This window comes from Oryza brachyantha, chromosome 3, assembly GCF_000231095.2.
Source record: "Oryza brachyantha chromosome 3, ObraRS2, whole genome shotgun sequence".
NCBI lineage: Eukaryota > Viridiplantae > Streptophyta > Magnoliopsida > Poales > Poaceae > Oryza > Oryza brachyantha.
Window position 1 is genome coordinate 4,979,341 of NC_023165.2, and position 15,630 is coordinate 4,994,970.

At 40.1% G+C, this 15,630-nt stretch overlaps 3 protein-coding genes across 7 annotated transcripts; 2 read left to right on the forward strand and 1 right to left on the reverse strand.

The window, feature by feature from the left end:
* Positions 1–2,781: 2,781 nt before the first annotated feature.
* LOC102717688 (serine-rich adhesin for platelets-like) lies at positions 2,782–7,632 on the forward strand. 2 transcript variants are annotated; one of them, XM_006649551.2, is made up of 2 exons: positions 2,782–2,821; positions 4,948–7,632. In XM_006649551.2, exon 2 carries the CDS (start codon positions 5,024–5,026, stop codon positions 7,337–7,339), a length of 2,316 nt encoding a protein of 771 aa, XP_006649614.1. In that variant the 5' UTR covers positions 2,782–2,821; positions 4,948–5,023; the 3' UTR covers positions 7,340–7,632. The 2 variants fall into 2 exon arrangements, with proteins under 2 accessions (XP_006649614.1, XP_006649615.1); XM_006649552.2 differs by having other exon boundaries at positions 2,789–2,821; positions 4,951–7,632.
* Positions 7,633–8,082: 450 nt separating this feature from the next.
* On the reverse strand, positions 8,083–10,388 carry LOC102718158 (remorin-like). Of its 4 annotated transcripts, none has more exons than XM_015835051.2 (6): positions 10,114–10,388; positions 9,676–9,764; positions 9,144–9,401; positions 8,774–9,047; positions 8,649–8,697; positions 8,083–8,453 (listed from the first exon to the last, which is right to left on the reverse strand). In XM_015835051.2, exons 1-6 carry the CDS (start codon positions 10,137–10,139, stop codon positions 8,262–8,264), a joined length of 888 nt encoding a protein of 295 aa, XP_015690537.1. In that variant the 5' UTR covers positions 10,140–10,388; the 3' UTR covers positions 8,083–8,261. The 4 variants fall into 4 exon arrangements, with proteins under 4 accessions (XP_015690537.1, XP_006649616.1, XP_015690539.1 ...); XM_006649553.3 differs by having other exon boundaries at positions 8,616–8,697; positions 10,114–10,381; XM_015835053.2 differs by having other exon boundaries at positions 8,616–8,697; positions 9,144–9,414; positions 10,037–10,379.
* A 1,117-nt stretch (positions 10,389–11,505) lies between these two features.
* Positions 11,506–15,625, forward strand: LOC102718439 (pentatricopeptide repeat-containing protein At3g29290). Its single transcript, XM_040521662.1, has 3 exons — positions 11,506–13,215; positions 13,769–14,261; positions 15,601–15,625. The coding sequence occupies exons 1-2, from the start codon at positions 11,656–11,658 to the stop codon at positions 13,931–13,933; spliced, it is 1,725 nt and encodes a 574-aa protein (XP_040377596.1). The 5' UTR covers positions 11,506–11,655; the 3' UTR covers positions 13,934–14,261; positions 15,601–15,625.
* The last annotated feature ends 5 nt before the right edge of the window (positions 15,626–15,630 follow it).

Below are 15,630 nucleotides of genomic sequence, written 5' to 3' on the forward strand. Positions count from 1 at the left end.
GTCGATAATAAGCTCTTCGGTGCACGTGGAACATACCCTTAGCTTGTCATGCCCTTTTTCCAGTGTTCGATCTAGGGTTGGTCGCATTGTTCGCGCTGGTGATTGCCATGAAATCACAGGCATCAATAGGACATCATCCAACAACCACACTGGCGCAGCGTCACAGCTAGTCAGCTACTACCCGCATGCTTTCAATCATCGTGGCCTGCATTGCCCCAGAAAAGCGAGACTTTGATGCAACAGCGCCGCGTGGCCGATCGATCAATCGAGCACAGGATCGAATGATCGATCGATCGATCGATGGATGGGCCTGCTCGTTGTCAGAGAGGTTGCATCTCGGTGAGAATTCAGAAGTGCTGCTGCCTGCTGCCATTTCTGATCATTGAATTGCCTAGCTGTTCCATATGCTTCCATCCAGAACCGGCATGGTCCAACCGTCCAGTCCTCCTATTGAGTGTGCACGATCTGGCTGAACATCTTTTCTTTTCTGTCGATCAGTACTGAAATTACTGATCAACGGAAGAAATTACAGTGTTACACCACATATTCAGTGATCATTACTCTTTTTTTTCTTTCTGTTGATCAGTACTGAAATTATTGATTTATGACAGAAATTTACAGTGTCACACTCCACATATTCAGTGTGTTCTAGCCAGCAGTGGTCAGTTGTCTTTTTTTTTTGTCAATCAGTATTAAAATTACTGATCTGGAGTATGAAAGAAATTACAGTGTCACACTGCATGTATTCAGTGTGTTCTAGCCAGCCAATGTTCAGTACTCAGTAGTTACTGAACTTTCTTCATCTATTGCTTGGATTTGTGGCAGAGTGCAAATGAGTAGACTAATCAGGAGATCATTCTCTTCACACCAGCAAAATTTGCCTGCCAGCTAGGGACCCAAGATAAAGCTTTTCTGTTTCTTGAGCAAGCCTTTTCCGGGTTCTTTTGTGCTGTCAGACATTCAGTATTAGTATACAACTGTAGGGCAATGATTCATCAACTAATTAAAGGAAAAAAAATAAATGAAGCGGATGAACAGAATAGAGGAGGAATTGCATCAGTCTCCAGGACCCCACGGATGGATGGCTGGTTGAATGGTTGATCAACCGAACTAATTCTCGAGACCCGTTCTTGCTTTTTTTTTTTTGTTTCCCTTTCTTGCTTGCTGTTTAAGTAAGTTTATTCTTTCTTTCTTTGATTCTCTGACGTGGTACTCTTGCTTTACCAGCAGGCTAATCATCTCGCGTCCTGGCGAATAATCGTGATCGAAACTAATACTATTAAGACGCTAATTAATCCGAGCCAACTAACCATGGTCGCACAGCTTTGTCGTGATTTAATTCACAGGCAGGTGCGTGCTTTCGGCACATCAACCTTTTTCCCTCTGTTTTCTTTCGTCGTCCCGTTGTCATTCTCAGTATTCTTCTCCTCGTTTTGGTGGCAGGCACGTTTAATCCAATGCACCAATGCAAGAATCTCTGCCTCGTAAATTTATGATGTATAGGCAAAAAATTTGGAGCATTTTCTTGAGAGCTAGTGGTCGTCTGGTTAACTTTAAAACGCATGAGTTTTAAGTTTATAGAAATGAACAATTTTACTATTCTATATCAAAGAAATCACATTTGTATAAAATTTGGTACTCTAATCTCGAGGTACTCTTTTAAGGATGGTATTTCCCTATAGAAATTACTCTGTTTAATCCAAAAATTCTCTATTCTAAAAGATGGGGTGCTTCTCTTGTATGGGTTATGTGTAGAACTTTACAAGTTAAAGTCCACATGATTTTTATTATGGACAAATGTATTCGACGTAACACATGACCACCATAGTTGATATATCAATGACAATGACATTCCGATTTATCTATCTCGGATCATAACGAATGAATGTGCTATTGATTTGGTATTGCATGACATCATATAACAGTCCCATATATCAATATATCAGTGATAAAGTAATTGTGACCTTAAATACATGAGTATTTTTTAAATCTTTAAAGGAGCTATCATGAGGTATTACTGTTTTCTATATAAATTTTGATATTTTCTAGTATCGAATATGTTGAGAGATACTGAATTTTACATAAAAACAGTGGTACATCATGATACTTTTTAAGGATAGTAAAATTGCTCTAAATACATAGTAACATGATCCCTCTCTTAACAAATAAACATGACATTTGATCTGGTATTGCCTGATATCTCGTAACACAGGCCTACAAGCCCATACATCAATAACAAAATCGTTACGACTTTAAAGTTAGAATAACATGATTCTTCTCGCCACACAAAGAATGAACGCGGCATTGATCTGGCGTTACCCGCGACATCTTTCCCTACATTTTTTTTTTGCACAAACTTTTGAACCGTGCCAAAAAAAATAAGAAACAAAGAAAGAGAAAATAGAGAACAAAAAAAAAAGAGGTGGCCGGGTCTCCGAAAAAGCGGCAAGAGAGCGCTGAGCGCAGCGGCGTTACGGAACGACGACGACGACGCGCGGCAGTGCAACAACAAAACAGACGCCCCCGCCCCCCCCGCGCGCGCTCCCGTCGGTTTCGTCCGCGTCGTGTCGTGTATTCTCTCTCTCTCGGGTTCTCTCTCTAGTTGCGCCGCGCACGACTGCTTTCTTCCTCCCTCCTCGAGAGGAGAAAAAGGGTGGCAGAGGCAGGCCGCCTCCTCCTGCGTCACGTCGCGTACCAGCCAGCTGCGCCGCCTCCTTCTTCTCGGCTCGTCGTCCCCGTCCGCCGCCGTTGGTGGGTGGGTGGGCGGGTGAGGGCGGCGGCAGGCGCCGATCGGGGCACCTCCGTTTCTCTGGAATAAAAGGTACGATCTTGGCGACGGGAGGATTCGGTGCAATTTGTTTTTTGCTTTCCTTGGTCTTCGGTTCGCGTAGTTGTTCTCATTTTGGTTGCTAGGAGGGGTTTCGTTCGTTTGGCTATTGGGGATTTTGGTTGGATCGAGGCAAATGTGTTTTGTGTCGTCCGCGGCTACGGGGATCGAGGTGAAGGGTGCGTTTTTCTAATGCGAGGGACAGTATTTGATGACGAAATGTGGAATTTTTTTGATGGGAAATTGTTGGCGTGTGCGATTTGTTAGACCTGATTGTTCTCATTCTAGCTTAATAGCCCTCGGTTGCACCTGCAACCTTCAGAGCATCAAAATTGCATGCTGCCATATGCGTAAATAATTTGCTTTACATCTCGTTAACAGTGGTTACCTTTGTTCGGATTAGTAGTTCTAGGTGTTAAGTACGTATCCAGAGCAAAAAGATGCCACCTTTTAACTAACTGTTCTCTTGTTTGGGGGTCTGGATTAGCATACCGTGCTTTTGCTCATCGAATCCCTGGTTTTTCTAGCTGGAAAGAATAATGGTGGTATAGTGTGATCTATAACAGCTCGTCTAGCAAAAGGTTGATTGTGTTAATGACCAGCTAGTTTGGTGAAACATTTTCGGAGTGGGAACTGGGATCTCCGAAGGTCTCTGCCCAATTTAGTCTCTGTTTTTTTTCTTTTCAGTTTGGCAAAAAATTGAATGGTCAATTGGTCAAAGTCCTTTTTTGCTCCATGGTAGTTAATGATCCATCCAGAAATTGTTCATCTTTCCTTGACCTCTTTTCTGTCCAATTTTAGGCGAATTATTTATATTGGAAATTGGATATATCCTCCAATAAGTGTTGCCTGAGAAGCAAATTTGGGGGGCTATCTGCCGATGTATTATGTACTCCAGTTGGGGAGTATTAATGTTTTCTTTTTCCAGTTTGTGCTGCTCAATTATCTTTTCAGCTTGCCTTCAAGCACTTCCAACTTTTTTTTTTACTTACAAGCACTTCAACTTTGTGGACAGCAGTCTTTGCTCAACTAAGGACAATTAATATTTGTTTGAATTCTGTATAAGATGGTATGGTGTGATTTTTTTCTGTATTTACTATTTAATTATATCTGAATCAATAACAACCTATTGATTTAGGGTGGAGTTGGCCTTGGTTTTTAATGGCAATTCTATTATAATGTACTGTAATTCCAGAAAAAAAAAGAAACTAAAAATATTGGTTCCAAGATCGCAGCTGTTGCCATGGAAACAAATATGGTAGAAATGGAATCTGGGTGACCACGTCCAATTTTCCCCTCTCCATGGTATAGTGGAGGCATGACGCCTGTATAAGAACATTCAACCTACCAACCAAATGTCCTACATAGTACATCCCCTCTAGCCTTTTATTCTTTAGAGCTAAATATAATGCACAATGAAACTCCCTTAAACATACTCCAATCACGTATTAGTGAAAAATATGTTATTAAAATTGTAGAGTAACTCAATGGATAGGTTTCCACAGTTAGTATTTTTGAAATAAAATTTCATCCACTGCTTATCATGATGTAAACATGGATTGACACTACAAATACACGACCACTTTTTTTTAAAAAAAAGGCTGTACACGCTGAGAGGTTTTCCATATACTTCATACTTTATGCACTAGTCAGCACATCAATAGAGTGAGGTGATAGGAACTTGCAAGAAACTGCTTTACTACAGTGACATACTAACCCAGTGTAGGAAGCCGTGGAAACTATCTGACACTTAGTTATGTCAGTAAATGTTCTGTTTGCAAGGTCGGCTGAAGACTGATCAGTAAATGTTCAGGATCTACAGATAAATTGTTTCCCCCCTAAATCAGCTCCACTGAATCTCTTTTGATACATCTCTCTTTTGAAGTGTGTAACTGTTATAATATGAGCATGTTTCTGCATGCCAATTTTTTGGTTGACTATAAGCTATTAGAATGCTTTGCCCCACAAAAAGCTATTAGAATGCTGTTTAGATGAACTTCAAACTAGTACAATTTTGTGTTTCCAATCATTTTCTTACCATTTTCAGGTTCTTTTTTTATTTATGTTGAATCATAAGAGGCTATGCAAGTTATCAAATTAACATATAGTCGTTCTTGCAGCAGTCAAGATATTGCCCAATTCAAAACGAAGAAATTGAGTGTAGAACAGCTCTATCTCAGTTTCTCAAAGTCCTCAATGTCCAAAGTATTGGAAAGAAGAAATTCATTTAGTGGTAGCACTCCTACAATTTCTGCTGCAGATTCAAGAAAGAATGAGAAAACGACACCACATTATCTAAGAGCTTCTAAAGGCTCTTGCCATGATTTATGCAAATATGGACACAAAAGTCCTGAAGAAGAGAAGAAATTTTCAACTTCAGGAGGCAGGAGAAAGAAACTCCCTAGTCATTTAAATAATCAGACGTTGCACAGATCAGCCATCTTGGATAGATCGAAGGATGTCAGGCATAAAAATCTTTCTCTAGTCAAGTCAAGCATATCTCTGGGAGAATCTGAATGCATTGTTCCCAAGAAAACATCAGCAAATTTGAAAGGATCCTCTGATCATTTGGTTCCACACAGTTCTTCATCAGCTGATCACAAAAACGTGAACCTTGATGGAAGAAAGAAGCACCCAACATTTGCACAGAAGTCTTCAGCTGATTCAGGATCTTCCAATGGAGTTCCTAAACTTGACAAAAAATTAGCAATGCCAAACAAGGGAACCATTGCGCCCGCCAAGTTGAAGCTAGCAGAGATGCCACAACTGGAGAAATCTAGAACTTTGGAAAAGGTCAGAACGGTCAAGCAATCATCTATTAAGAGGCCGACTTCATTGCCTACTAAGCTTAACTTGATTAAGCAAGTGCCTGCGCCATCTCAGGCTTCTAGTTATCTACTTTCTTCAAAAGGTAAACGCGTTGTAAAGGGAGAGCTTACATCTCCATCAGCAACACTTACTGGTGTGCGGAGAAGTAACAGTGGTAAAACTGGAAGAAGTCTTATGAGTTCAAGCAAGCCAAGTGTCAATGGAAAAGAAGCCTTGGATATGTCCATATCACCATTCTTTGTGGATTCCAAGATGGATGTTTCTGTTGTAATACAAGAAGATGATGTACAAGATTCATTCACGAGATGCCATCATGTGGAGTCAACACTGGCAGGAGTATCTTCACATACCACTGAATGTGTTGATGAATCTCGACGAGAACCTGAAGAAACAACTATACCTGTTTCAGGGGATGATGGCATGAAAGGTGATAGGAAGAATGAAGCATCAGGAAATGAAACCCCCCTGCAAGGCTCCATCATTGTTGACTTGCTGCAATCATCGGATAATCAGGAACTCAAGCATGCACTGAACAAATATGACTCAATACATAATCAAGGAGACAAAAATGCTATTAATAGTCATGCTCTAGAGGCAGAAGACAGCCAAACAGATTCAGTTGTGGGTAACTCTTTATCAACTGAAAATAGTTCAGAAACTGAAGCTGATGGAGTGAAAGTCAACGCTAGCATGGAGACTCAATTCGCTGAAGGTAACAAAGAAGAGGGAGCCCATGAAAGCCTTCAAGAATCTATAGAACAGTTGGTAGTTGGTGGAAAACATGCTGAGGAGCCTGGGTCTTTCCTTGGTTCCACCTCCGGAAATACAGTGGAAGATATCAAGGCTGATGAAATATTTGAGGGTTGGACTAATAGCAGTTCTTCACACTGCCAACCAATTTCAGAAACTTCATCAGATGGTGAACTTCTGGTGGAGCCAAAGTCCGTGCAGATTGAACCAAGTGATTCTACTGTACAAGCAGATGGGCTACTGATTTCCAGTACTGGCGACACCTTTGAACAGGATGAATTGAAACCAGTGATTTTTCTTCGACAGTCACCTGAAGAACTATCAGAGGATGAGTTCTATGAAGAATATGATTTTGTGTTAAGTGAATCCGATGAATCTTGTACAGAAGATGAAGGAGCAATGATCAGTAAAAACAGTGAGGACCATTTAAAGGCTGATGGGCAACTACCAAAAAGAACCTCAACACTTGAACAGGATGATGCTAGTGACACACCTTATAAATTGAAATTCAAGAGAGGTAAAATTGTTGAACTCGAGCCAGATAGTAATGGTCCAAGAAGACTCAAATTCAGAAGAAGATCTGCAAGTGAAGTTTCAAGCAATGAAGGCCAGTCAGCTAGAAGAATTTATAGGAGGAACAGCACAAAAGATGTTGGACCTTCTAACCTAGACGTGGAATCTCCTGGTGTCAAACTGCGGCACCAAGACACACAAGAGAAGAAAGATGCACAGGGGCTGTTTAATAACGTGATAGAAGAAACTGCAAGCAAGCTTGTCGAGTCCAGGAAAAGCAAGGTAAAGGCTTTAGTTGGTGCTTTTGAAACGGTGATCTTGCTCCAGGACGGCAAGCCTGCATCATCCACACCACAAGCTGGCAATTCACCAAACACATTTCATGATGATGAGGGAAAGGCACCTGAGCAAGCTGCATAGATAATGATAATATGTGCCTTTTTAACATTGCCAACTATGCGGTCATGTTTTCGGCTTTTTTTTTTGGTGGATTCCAGAATTGGATTAATGGAGAGGTTGTTGTGTAGCTTGTACATTATATCTCTTTTAGAAGTAATATTTTAGAGTATATGCTAATAAATAGTCAATGTGCTTCATGTAAATAGTGATTTCAGGTTTCCTTCATTGTAAACCAACCAAGTTATAAAACCAAGTGTCTTGTAATTGGATTTGTTAAGTACTATAAGAGATGTTGGTTTGGAGTTTTTGGTTTGTAGTTTGTTTACAGGCATTTCCGTAGTCACTTGCTGGTTGATTTTTTTTTTCTCGCTCACCTATAACCAAGGGCAGGAGCTCTGCTGTTCTTGTCTAGAAGAGAATTACACTTGGGCCATGTTCGGCCACCCAATAAGTTATCTAACCTCCATCGTTTTTTGCGTACACGATTTCTGAACTACTAAACGGTGTATTTTTTGTGAAAATTTTCTATAGGAAAGTTGTTTTAAAAAATCATATTAATCTATTTTATATTTTTAATAATTAATAATTAATTAATCATGCACTAATCTATTACTACGTTTTCCGCGTTGGATAACTAACCCACCAAGTATTTTATTAGATCTCTCACCAAGTAATGTCTGTTATTGCCATGAAGTTTCTGAATTTGCATTATTGTACTGAACCTATAATATTTTCTTATGACGTCAACTCCATTTTGATGACCAAATCATTCACTGTACCTTTTTTTTCAGTAGGATATGCCAACTTTTTGCACGGTGGATAAAATTCTATACACTCATCAAACCAATTCAGAATATAAAGTACAATACATCTTTGTTTTGAGGGTACAATCTTCAAATCACCTATCATTTTATTTTCAAATATTGAAACATATATGAATTTCTTAAAAGCAAGCACATGTGCGGGGAGCCTTTTCTGTTGACCGTCTTTTGTTTGCCTTTTCTTTGATTTTCTTCTCATCATTATATTTTCTTTCCTCTGCCATTGACCTTGCTCCTCCAGCAATTTTGTTGATCCTTGTTATTTCCTGGTTGTACTCTTCCAGTGCCTTTGCTCTCTTTCTGTCCAACTCCTTCTGCAAATTAGCAAATTCAGTTTTCAGTTTGACAAACCCGAACATTTAATTGGCATGGTACATATATCATGACATTTCATATTACAGAGAGTTTATATCCATGAAAAGATACAAGGGTGTATTCAATAAGCAATGTTTAAATTATGAATAATAAACAAAAACCTCTTTTAGCTCTTTTTGGCGCTTGGCCTTCACCTTCTTCTCATTCTCCCATTCAGCTATGGTATCTATCATCTTCTGATACCTAAATTTGACAGCTGTGTTAATTCTACATGCTTAAAAAGATCAGAATATAACAAATTCGAAATAATTATACTTACTCTTCCCTAATGCTCGTGAGTTTTGCCTTCTCCCATTCATCAGTTTTGGTGTCCGCTGCGCCAACAGCAGTTACTCCAATAGTGCCATCTCCATTCCGTCTAGAATGATACGATGTTGCTGGCCTTACAGTGGATGGGGCCTTCTGGGTCACCTGCTCTTGGTCAAACTTCTTGCTCCCTTTCTTGTCTTGCAATTTGCCTGACGAACCTGAACCTTTCTTAGGTGGCACCATCTGATCTGAAATCGTGTCCTTTCTCCTCACAGATACATTGGCTGAAATGGTAACGCATTTCAACACCATTGTCAGAAGCGTGCAGGTTTTGCTACAGTACAGTTTATTAAGGATGGGGTGACATGTTTACAGGATACCTGGTCCCTCATCTTCGTCAACAGGCTCTTTGCCACTAAACCATCTTGAGATCTTGCTGCCTCCTGTAGCCTTTTTCATGCTTTCACCTCTCTTTATTGCAGGTTGGAGAGGAGGAGCAGTAGGTTGTCCGTCAATGGGGATAGGCTTCTTCTGAGCTGCTAGCTTCTCTTCTTGTGCAGCAATTGCATATGCCACTGCAGCAATTGAGGCTGCAAATGCCCCGTCATATCCATCGGCATCGCTGCTATTCATCCGTGCTGCCAAGTTTCACTGACACTTATTAAGTTTTGTGTTTCCCTCTTTTTATAGGTTGATTTGTATGTTCTATCCTGATATTGAATTCAAACATCTGAGCATTTAAGGTTGCACAAATCACTTTTTACCATGCAGAACGCTGACAAACCTTTTTTTTTCATAGTTCAACAAAATAGAAGTTTAATGGCAAACTGCTGATAGTGATCAACAGCAAAGAAAAGCTGATTTCATCATTTGATACATGTAAAACTGAAAGACCAAATCTTGATCACTTACCTATTTGAAGAGATGCGTTTTCCTCTGGTGGTATTGTTGGAGTCCGGCTACCACCTTTGTTTCCCTTTCCTACTCTAGGAACCCAAAAACTGCACAAGAGTGATGTTCAGAAATTTTAATTTCATGCTGCTAATACACTGCACTAATCACTGGTGCTGAATGTGAAATCCAGCTATTGAGCAACTTCTTTTGAGAAAAACTGATCAAGTAAACAACGGGGGAAAGATGATGGCACATTTTCTTCAAGAATTTTGAATCTTTTGCCCAAACACAAATCAAGAAGACACAAACTAAAGTTATGAGGTGGCTCTACATGCCTACAGTCATGGGGTGACCCGGAACTAAGGCATTGAAAAGTTACCGATTTGTCGATGAAATAAAGTAAAACCCAAAGCCTTCACCAAATTCACTTCAAGACGTTGCATGAAGCCAAAATACCTTGGCTTCTTCGAGTCCTTGTCCATGGCGGTGCAACGTATTTGTAGAGAACCAATATCTATCTCCAAGGCAGAACAAGCTTCAGAACTAAGCGAATCCCTGGGTTTAAATATTGCTTGCTTGTATTCAGAGGTGATGAAGAGAGACAGAGAGCAAGGAAACCATTGTCTTGGAGATATGCAAGAGGAATGGATATGGGATTGCTTTACCCCATGGAAGCCTTCAAGAATCCAAACCCCCCTTTTAGGTTGTTCTGTCCTTGGGGCTTAGCATGTGCTATACTTTCTCCCTGTGCTTTTCTCTTACTCTTCTTTGCCTTTGCCTGAAGTCTGAAGAAAGTTTGTTAGTTGCCTAATAATTTTGAAACAAAAATCAGGGAATATTTTGCTCAGTGCAATTCAGCATCATTTTTTTTGTCTTACATTCTCATAAATATTCAAGATTCTTGTTCTCTGAACATAGCTATGTACCATGCCAGCCTACTAATCAGTTACATATGTCAATTCAGTGTTCAAACCTGTACTATTGTTGCTAATTTCAGTTTTCAGTGCCCTCTTGGTGGAGGAAAGTAAATAGAATGTGCTTTTTCTCTCACAAGTGCAGAATCTGTTCTGTGATTCTAGTTGGATGCTAGCTTTGCCACTTTATTATGGGAGCCTAGGTTTCTAGAAAGGAAAAAGGTTGATCTGCATCCTGTCCAAAGAAGAGGTATTGATTTCTAAGATTTTGTTCTTGTGTGACTTTTGTTCGTCCTTATGTACCGACAAAATCTACTACCTCCGTCTTGTAAAGACCTCATTTTTATCTCTTTTTATTTGTCCCACAAAAACTTTATTTATTGAAAAATTAGGAGTTTGATAAAGTGGGGACACATGCATTGGACTTTGAAAAATACGAGACAAATATATTGGGATTAAAAAGTAAAAGATAAGGTTAAAAATAGTCTTTTTGGGATGGAGTACTAATAAACTAATACTCCATTCGTTTTAAATATAAACATTTCTAGGTTGATAAAATATACCCTTTTAGTCACTTTAGATGTCAGTTTTTGAACTTTGAATAGTTTAGATTATTTGTTGTGACGAGAATAATGGAAATCAGTGTAGAAATACCTATATTACGTAAAATTTGAATACCAGAAATGTTTATATTTTGAAATTGATGGAGCAATACTGTACATCACAACCAGAATCATGAAAACACAGAATACATTATTTATTTTTGCTGGAAGAATTAGGCCCAAGAAACAATATTATGGAGGGCCGGATTTTATGGGCTTCGAGGACGAAGAATTAGGCCCATACAATCAAGTTCCGGCCCATTTAACACTCTCCATCTCTAATCCTCTATGGCCTCATCCGTTGCTCTGCTCCCACCATTGCTGCTCTCTCTCTTCTCTCTGTTCATCTCCTCCACTCCTATCCGTTCCAGCGAAGCCAAGATTTCCTGCAGATTTTTCCCATGAAATCAGGTGAATTGGAGGCCTTGTTGTAGTTGCTGAGATTTTTTTTTGTAGATTTCTGCACGCATTTTGCGGCGGGCATGGCTACTGTGTGGAGCGGCTGTAGCACCAGCTTCAGCCAAGAACTGCCCCACTCGCGTGGAAGAAGAGGCTGCGAGGGGAGAGGAGTCCGTCCGTGGGGTGGAGGTGGAAGCCGCCATGTGGAAGCTGTAGGAACCGTGGTTGTCGCCGCCAGAGCGCGCGTGTGCAGGGCGGCGGCTCCGTGCGTTCTTGAGCCCGACGTCACCGGCAACGGGGAGGTCGGAGTCGGGGTCCGGGGCACGGATGGTGAACCGCCTGCCGCTGGCGGTGGCTCCGATGGTCCCCGGAGGCACGGGCTGCGGCGGCGCCCTGTGAGGCCGGCCGCGGTGGAGAAGGCCCTCGTCGGCGCGAGAAGCGCGGCGCCGGCGTCAGGCGCGGGGAGCAGACCCGAGGTTGGCGGATCGAGGCTGCATTTCTTGGAGGAGAGGGATGAGGAGATGCTGTCCAGAAGGCTGATAAAGCTCAGCCAATCCAACAAGGTCAGGAGTGCCACCGAGCTGTTTGATTCAATGCGTGCATCAGGCTTGCAGCCGAGCGCGCATGGCTGCAACTCCCTTTTGGCTTGCTTTGTGCGAAAAGATTATTTCGCCGATGCAATGAAGGTATTTGGGTTCATGAAGGAGAAAGGGATGGCAACCGGGCATTCGTATACCTTGATACTCAAGGCCGTTGCAGGTAATGAGGGCTACTTTGCCGCGCTGAAAATGTTCAATGAAATCGAAGAGAGTGATCGGAATAATGTCGACGTGATCGTTTACAACACGATGATTTCTGTGTGTGGAAGAGCGAAGGACTGGAGGCAAGTGGAGAGACTTTGGAGAAGGCTAGGGGAGAATTCTTTTAGTGGAACCTTGATGACTTATGATTTGTTAGTTAGCACATTTGTCCAGTGTGGGCAGTCTGAGTTAGCAATCGATGCTTATCAGGAAATGATCGGAAGTGGGATTGATCCAAGTGAAGATGTACTAAAGGCGATCATCGCATCATGTACCAAAGAAGGGAAATGGGAGTTTGCGCTTACCACATTTCGGAAAATGTTGGGCGCCGGTATGAAACCTAGTATCATCGTGTTCAATTCAATAATCAACTCACTTGGTAAGGCTGGTCAAGATGAACTTGCCTTTAGGATGTATCATCTGTTAACATCTTCAGGCCTTAAGCCTGATCAATATACTTGGAGTGCTTTACTGTCAGCATTATATAGGTCTGGTCGTTGTTGGGATGCCCTAGATCTTTTTCAAGGAATTAAGACCAAGCATTCTTCCCTCTTAAATAACCATCTGTACAACATAGCTTTGATGTCCTGTGAAAGACTTGGTCAGTGGGAACATGCGTTGCAATTGTTATGGATGATGGAAAAAAGTGACCTGCAAATATCGGCAGTTTCTTACAATCATGTGATAGGTGCTTGTGAAGTTGCTAGGCAGCCAAAAATTGCTCTGCAAGTGTACCAGCGCATGACTCATCAAGGGTGTTCACCAGACACATTCACACATTTATCTGTTATAAGAGCTTGCATATGGGGATCTCTTTGGAATGAAGTCGAGGATATCTTGGAGGTACTACTTCCATTCTCTGCCATACATTTCTGTTGAGGTGGAAAACAATAATTGAATTTCCATTTGCTTAGTGTGGGTTAGTCTATCATTCTGGTATCAGGGTTAGGGCAAAAATTCTTATGCTAGATGTAAGAAGCATGCTGTAGGTTGCAGTTCAGTTATTCCAGTTCAGTAAGGTTTTGGAAAATGAAAATACTAAACAGGCTATTGCACGTTGTTAATGTGAAATCCTTTCAATTGGTTAGTGCAACTAATCACTTGAACCAAAGCCCAGTGAACCATAACTACAAGTGTTGTCTTTTTCAAGTGTTTACGTTACCATGATGCAGAATAACACATATGCTAAAACATATGCATACAACTTCTTTTCTTGTCCATTTATCTTAACATTTAGGATAAAACATGCGGAAATTTCTGCAGGTCATCCTTTTTTGTGTATAGATTAAAAATCGTTGTCGCAATAGAATATGAACACACTATGTTGAACTTTCATGATGCTCTTCCATTTCACACTTTCACGCATTAACCTATTTGTGAACATTGGGCATCACAGGAGGTCGCTCCAGACTCCTCGGTCTACAACACAGTAATCCACGGGCTTTGTTTGCGAGACAAGATCAGATTAGCCAGGAAGGTGTACATGAAAATGCGGAGCATTGGGCTGAAACCAGATGGCAAGACCAGATCGTTCATGCTGCAGCATTTTGCAACGGACTAATAACGTCCCTGGAAAATCATCACACGGTGACACAGTACCTCAGTAGCTGTACAGATCCAAACGAGGCATTCACACGGTACTATTTGTAACCTGCTTAAGCAAGCAGTCACCTTGCCGCTGTCTTGGGCAAGCAGAGTGGAGGCTCAGAGCATATCCAAGAGACTACGTATCTCACTTGTCATACTAAATTTTAGTAATTTTATACAAAAATTATCCTCCAAGAAACTACATATTTGGCTTGCCATACCATTTGAATGGTTAAATATGGTTTTTCAATGGTCAAATCTATCAAATTATTATCCCTCTAGCAAGATTGCTATCCATGGAGGTACCCACCAATTATCCTCCTTCATGCTAAATTTATTGGAGTGCACATTAGATTCGGAGTTATCAAACATAACATGAATGACTAAATTTAGTTTGAGAGAGTCAAAATTTAGTCATTCTCTTTGAGATGCTCTTACGTCAATTAAAGACGAAATTAAAGACGAGTAGTTAGTTTACGTGAGTTCCTTGTATTAAAGTGTAAATGATTGGATTTTTTTCCCAAAATATATCCCTTTTACCACAATAAAAAATTAAAAAATATGCCCACTGGCTATAGTTTTTATTTTTTAAAGGGCTATATTCCTAAAAAAATGAGAGAGAATAGTGTGTGTAGATGACCATCCCAGTGTTGTAGATGACCATCTCTGGTGTAGGATAAACCCACAGGAAAATTAAGTGGTGATTGTTTGGGTGTTTTTATGGAAAAATCCAAATGACGTATTTATAGAAGAAAGTTAATTTAGGAATAAAAATTTTATGGAGTATTCTCTAGAAACTAAACTTCGTTGAAAAAACCTCCAAATCAAAATGTTAAAAATTTAAATTTTGGATTATAAGTATAAACGAAAAGATGTTGGTGCAAGATATAAGTTGTCAGCTCATCACAGGTCACAGGGTGGAGCTAACCGGGGACAAACGATAGAGTAAATCTTAGAAATGGACAACATTTTATGAAAGGACAGTAGGATTTTGTAAGGTTGATAAGGGCATTTATAATGTAATAACTAGGAATATGTATAGAATTAAATGATTTGTCACATAGGATAAAAAATAATATGTTAAATGATCAAATGAAAAAAAAGAAGAAAATCATATATTGTATGAGAAATAGTTTTTATATAACAACCATACATGAATTAGTGATTTATATTACAAGAGTGATGTACAGTACTAGTTTTTTTATGATATAGAAGTATAAAAATTATAACTAGCGTCTTGTATTAGGATTGACCTACAATGGGCTAGCTCCGCCCCTTTCGATATAAAGCTAGTGTAAGCTAAATTTGAAATAAGGCCTTGTATACTTTGCAAAATCTTTTTGAAAAAACATCACATCAAACTTTTAAACATATATTTAAAGTATTAAACGTAGTCTAATTACAAAATAAATTTTAGATTCCGCCTAAAAACCACGAGACGAATCTTTTGAGTCTAATTCGTCATTAGCACATGTTGGTTACTGTAACACTTATGACTAATTACGTCCTAATTAGGCTCAAAAGATTCGTCTCGCGATTTCCTCCATAACTACGTAATTAGTTTTAATGTTCATATATATTTAATGCTTCATTTAGATATCCAAAGATTTGATGTGATGACACTGGCATTTTCCCGCATAGGCTGGGCCGGCCTACGTTGAGTGGCCATTT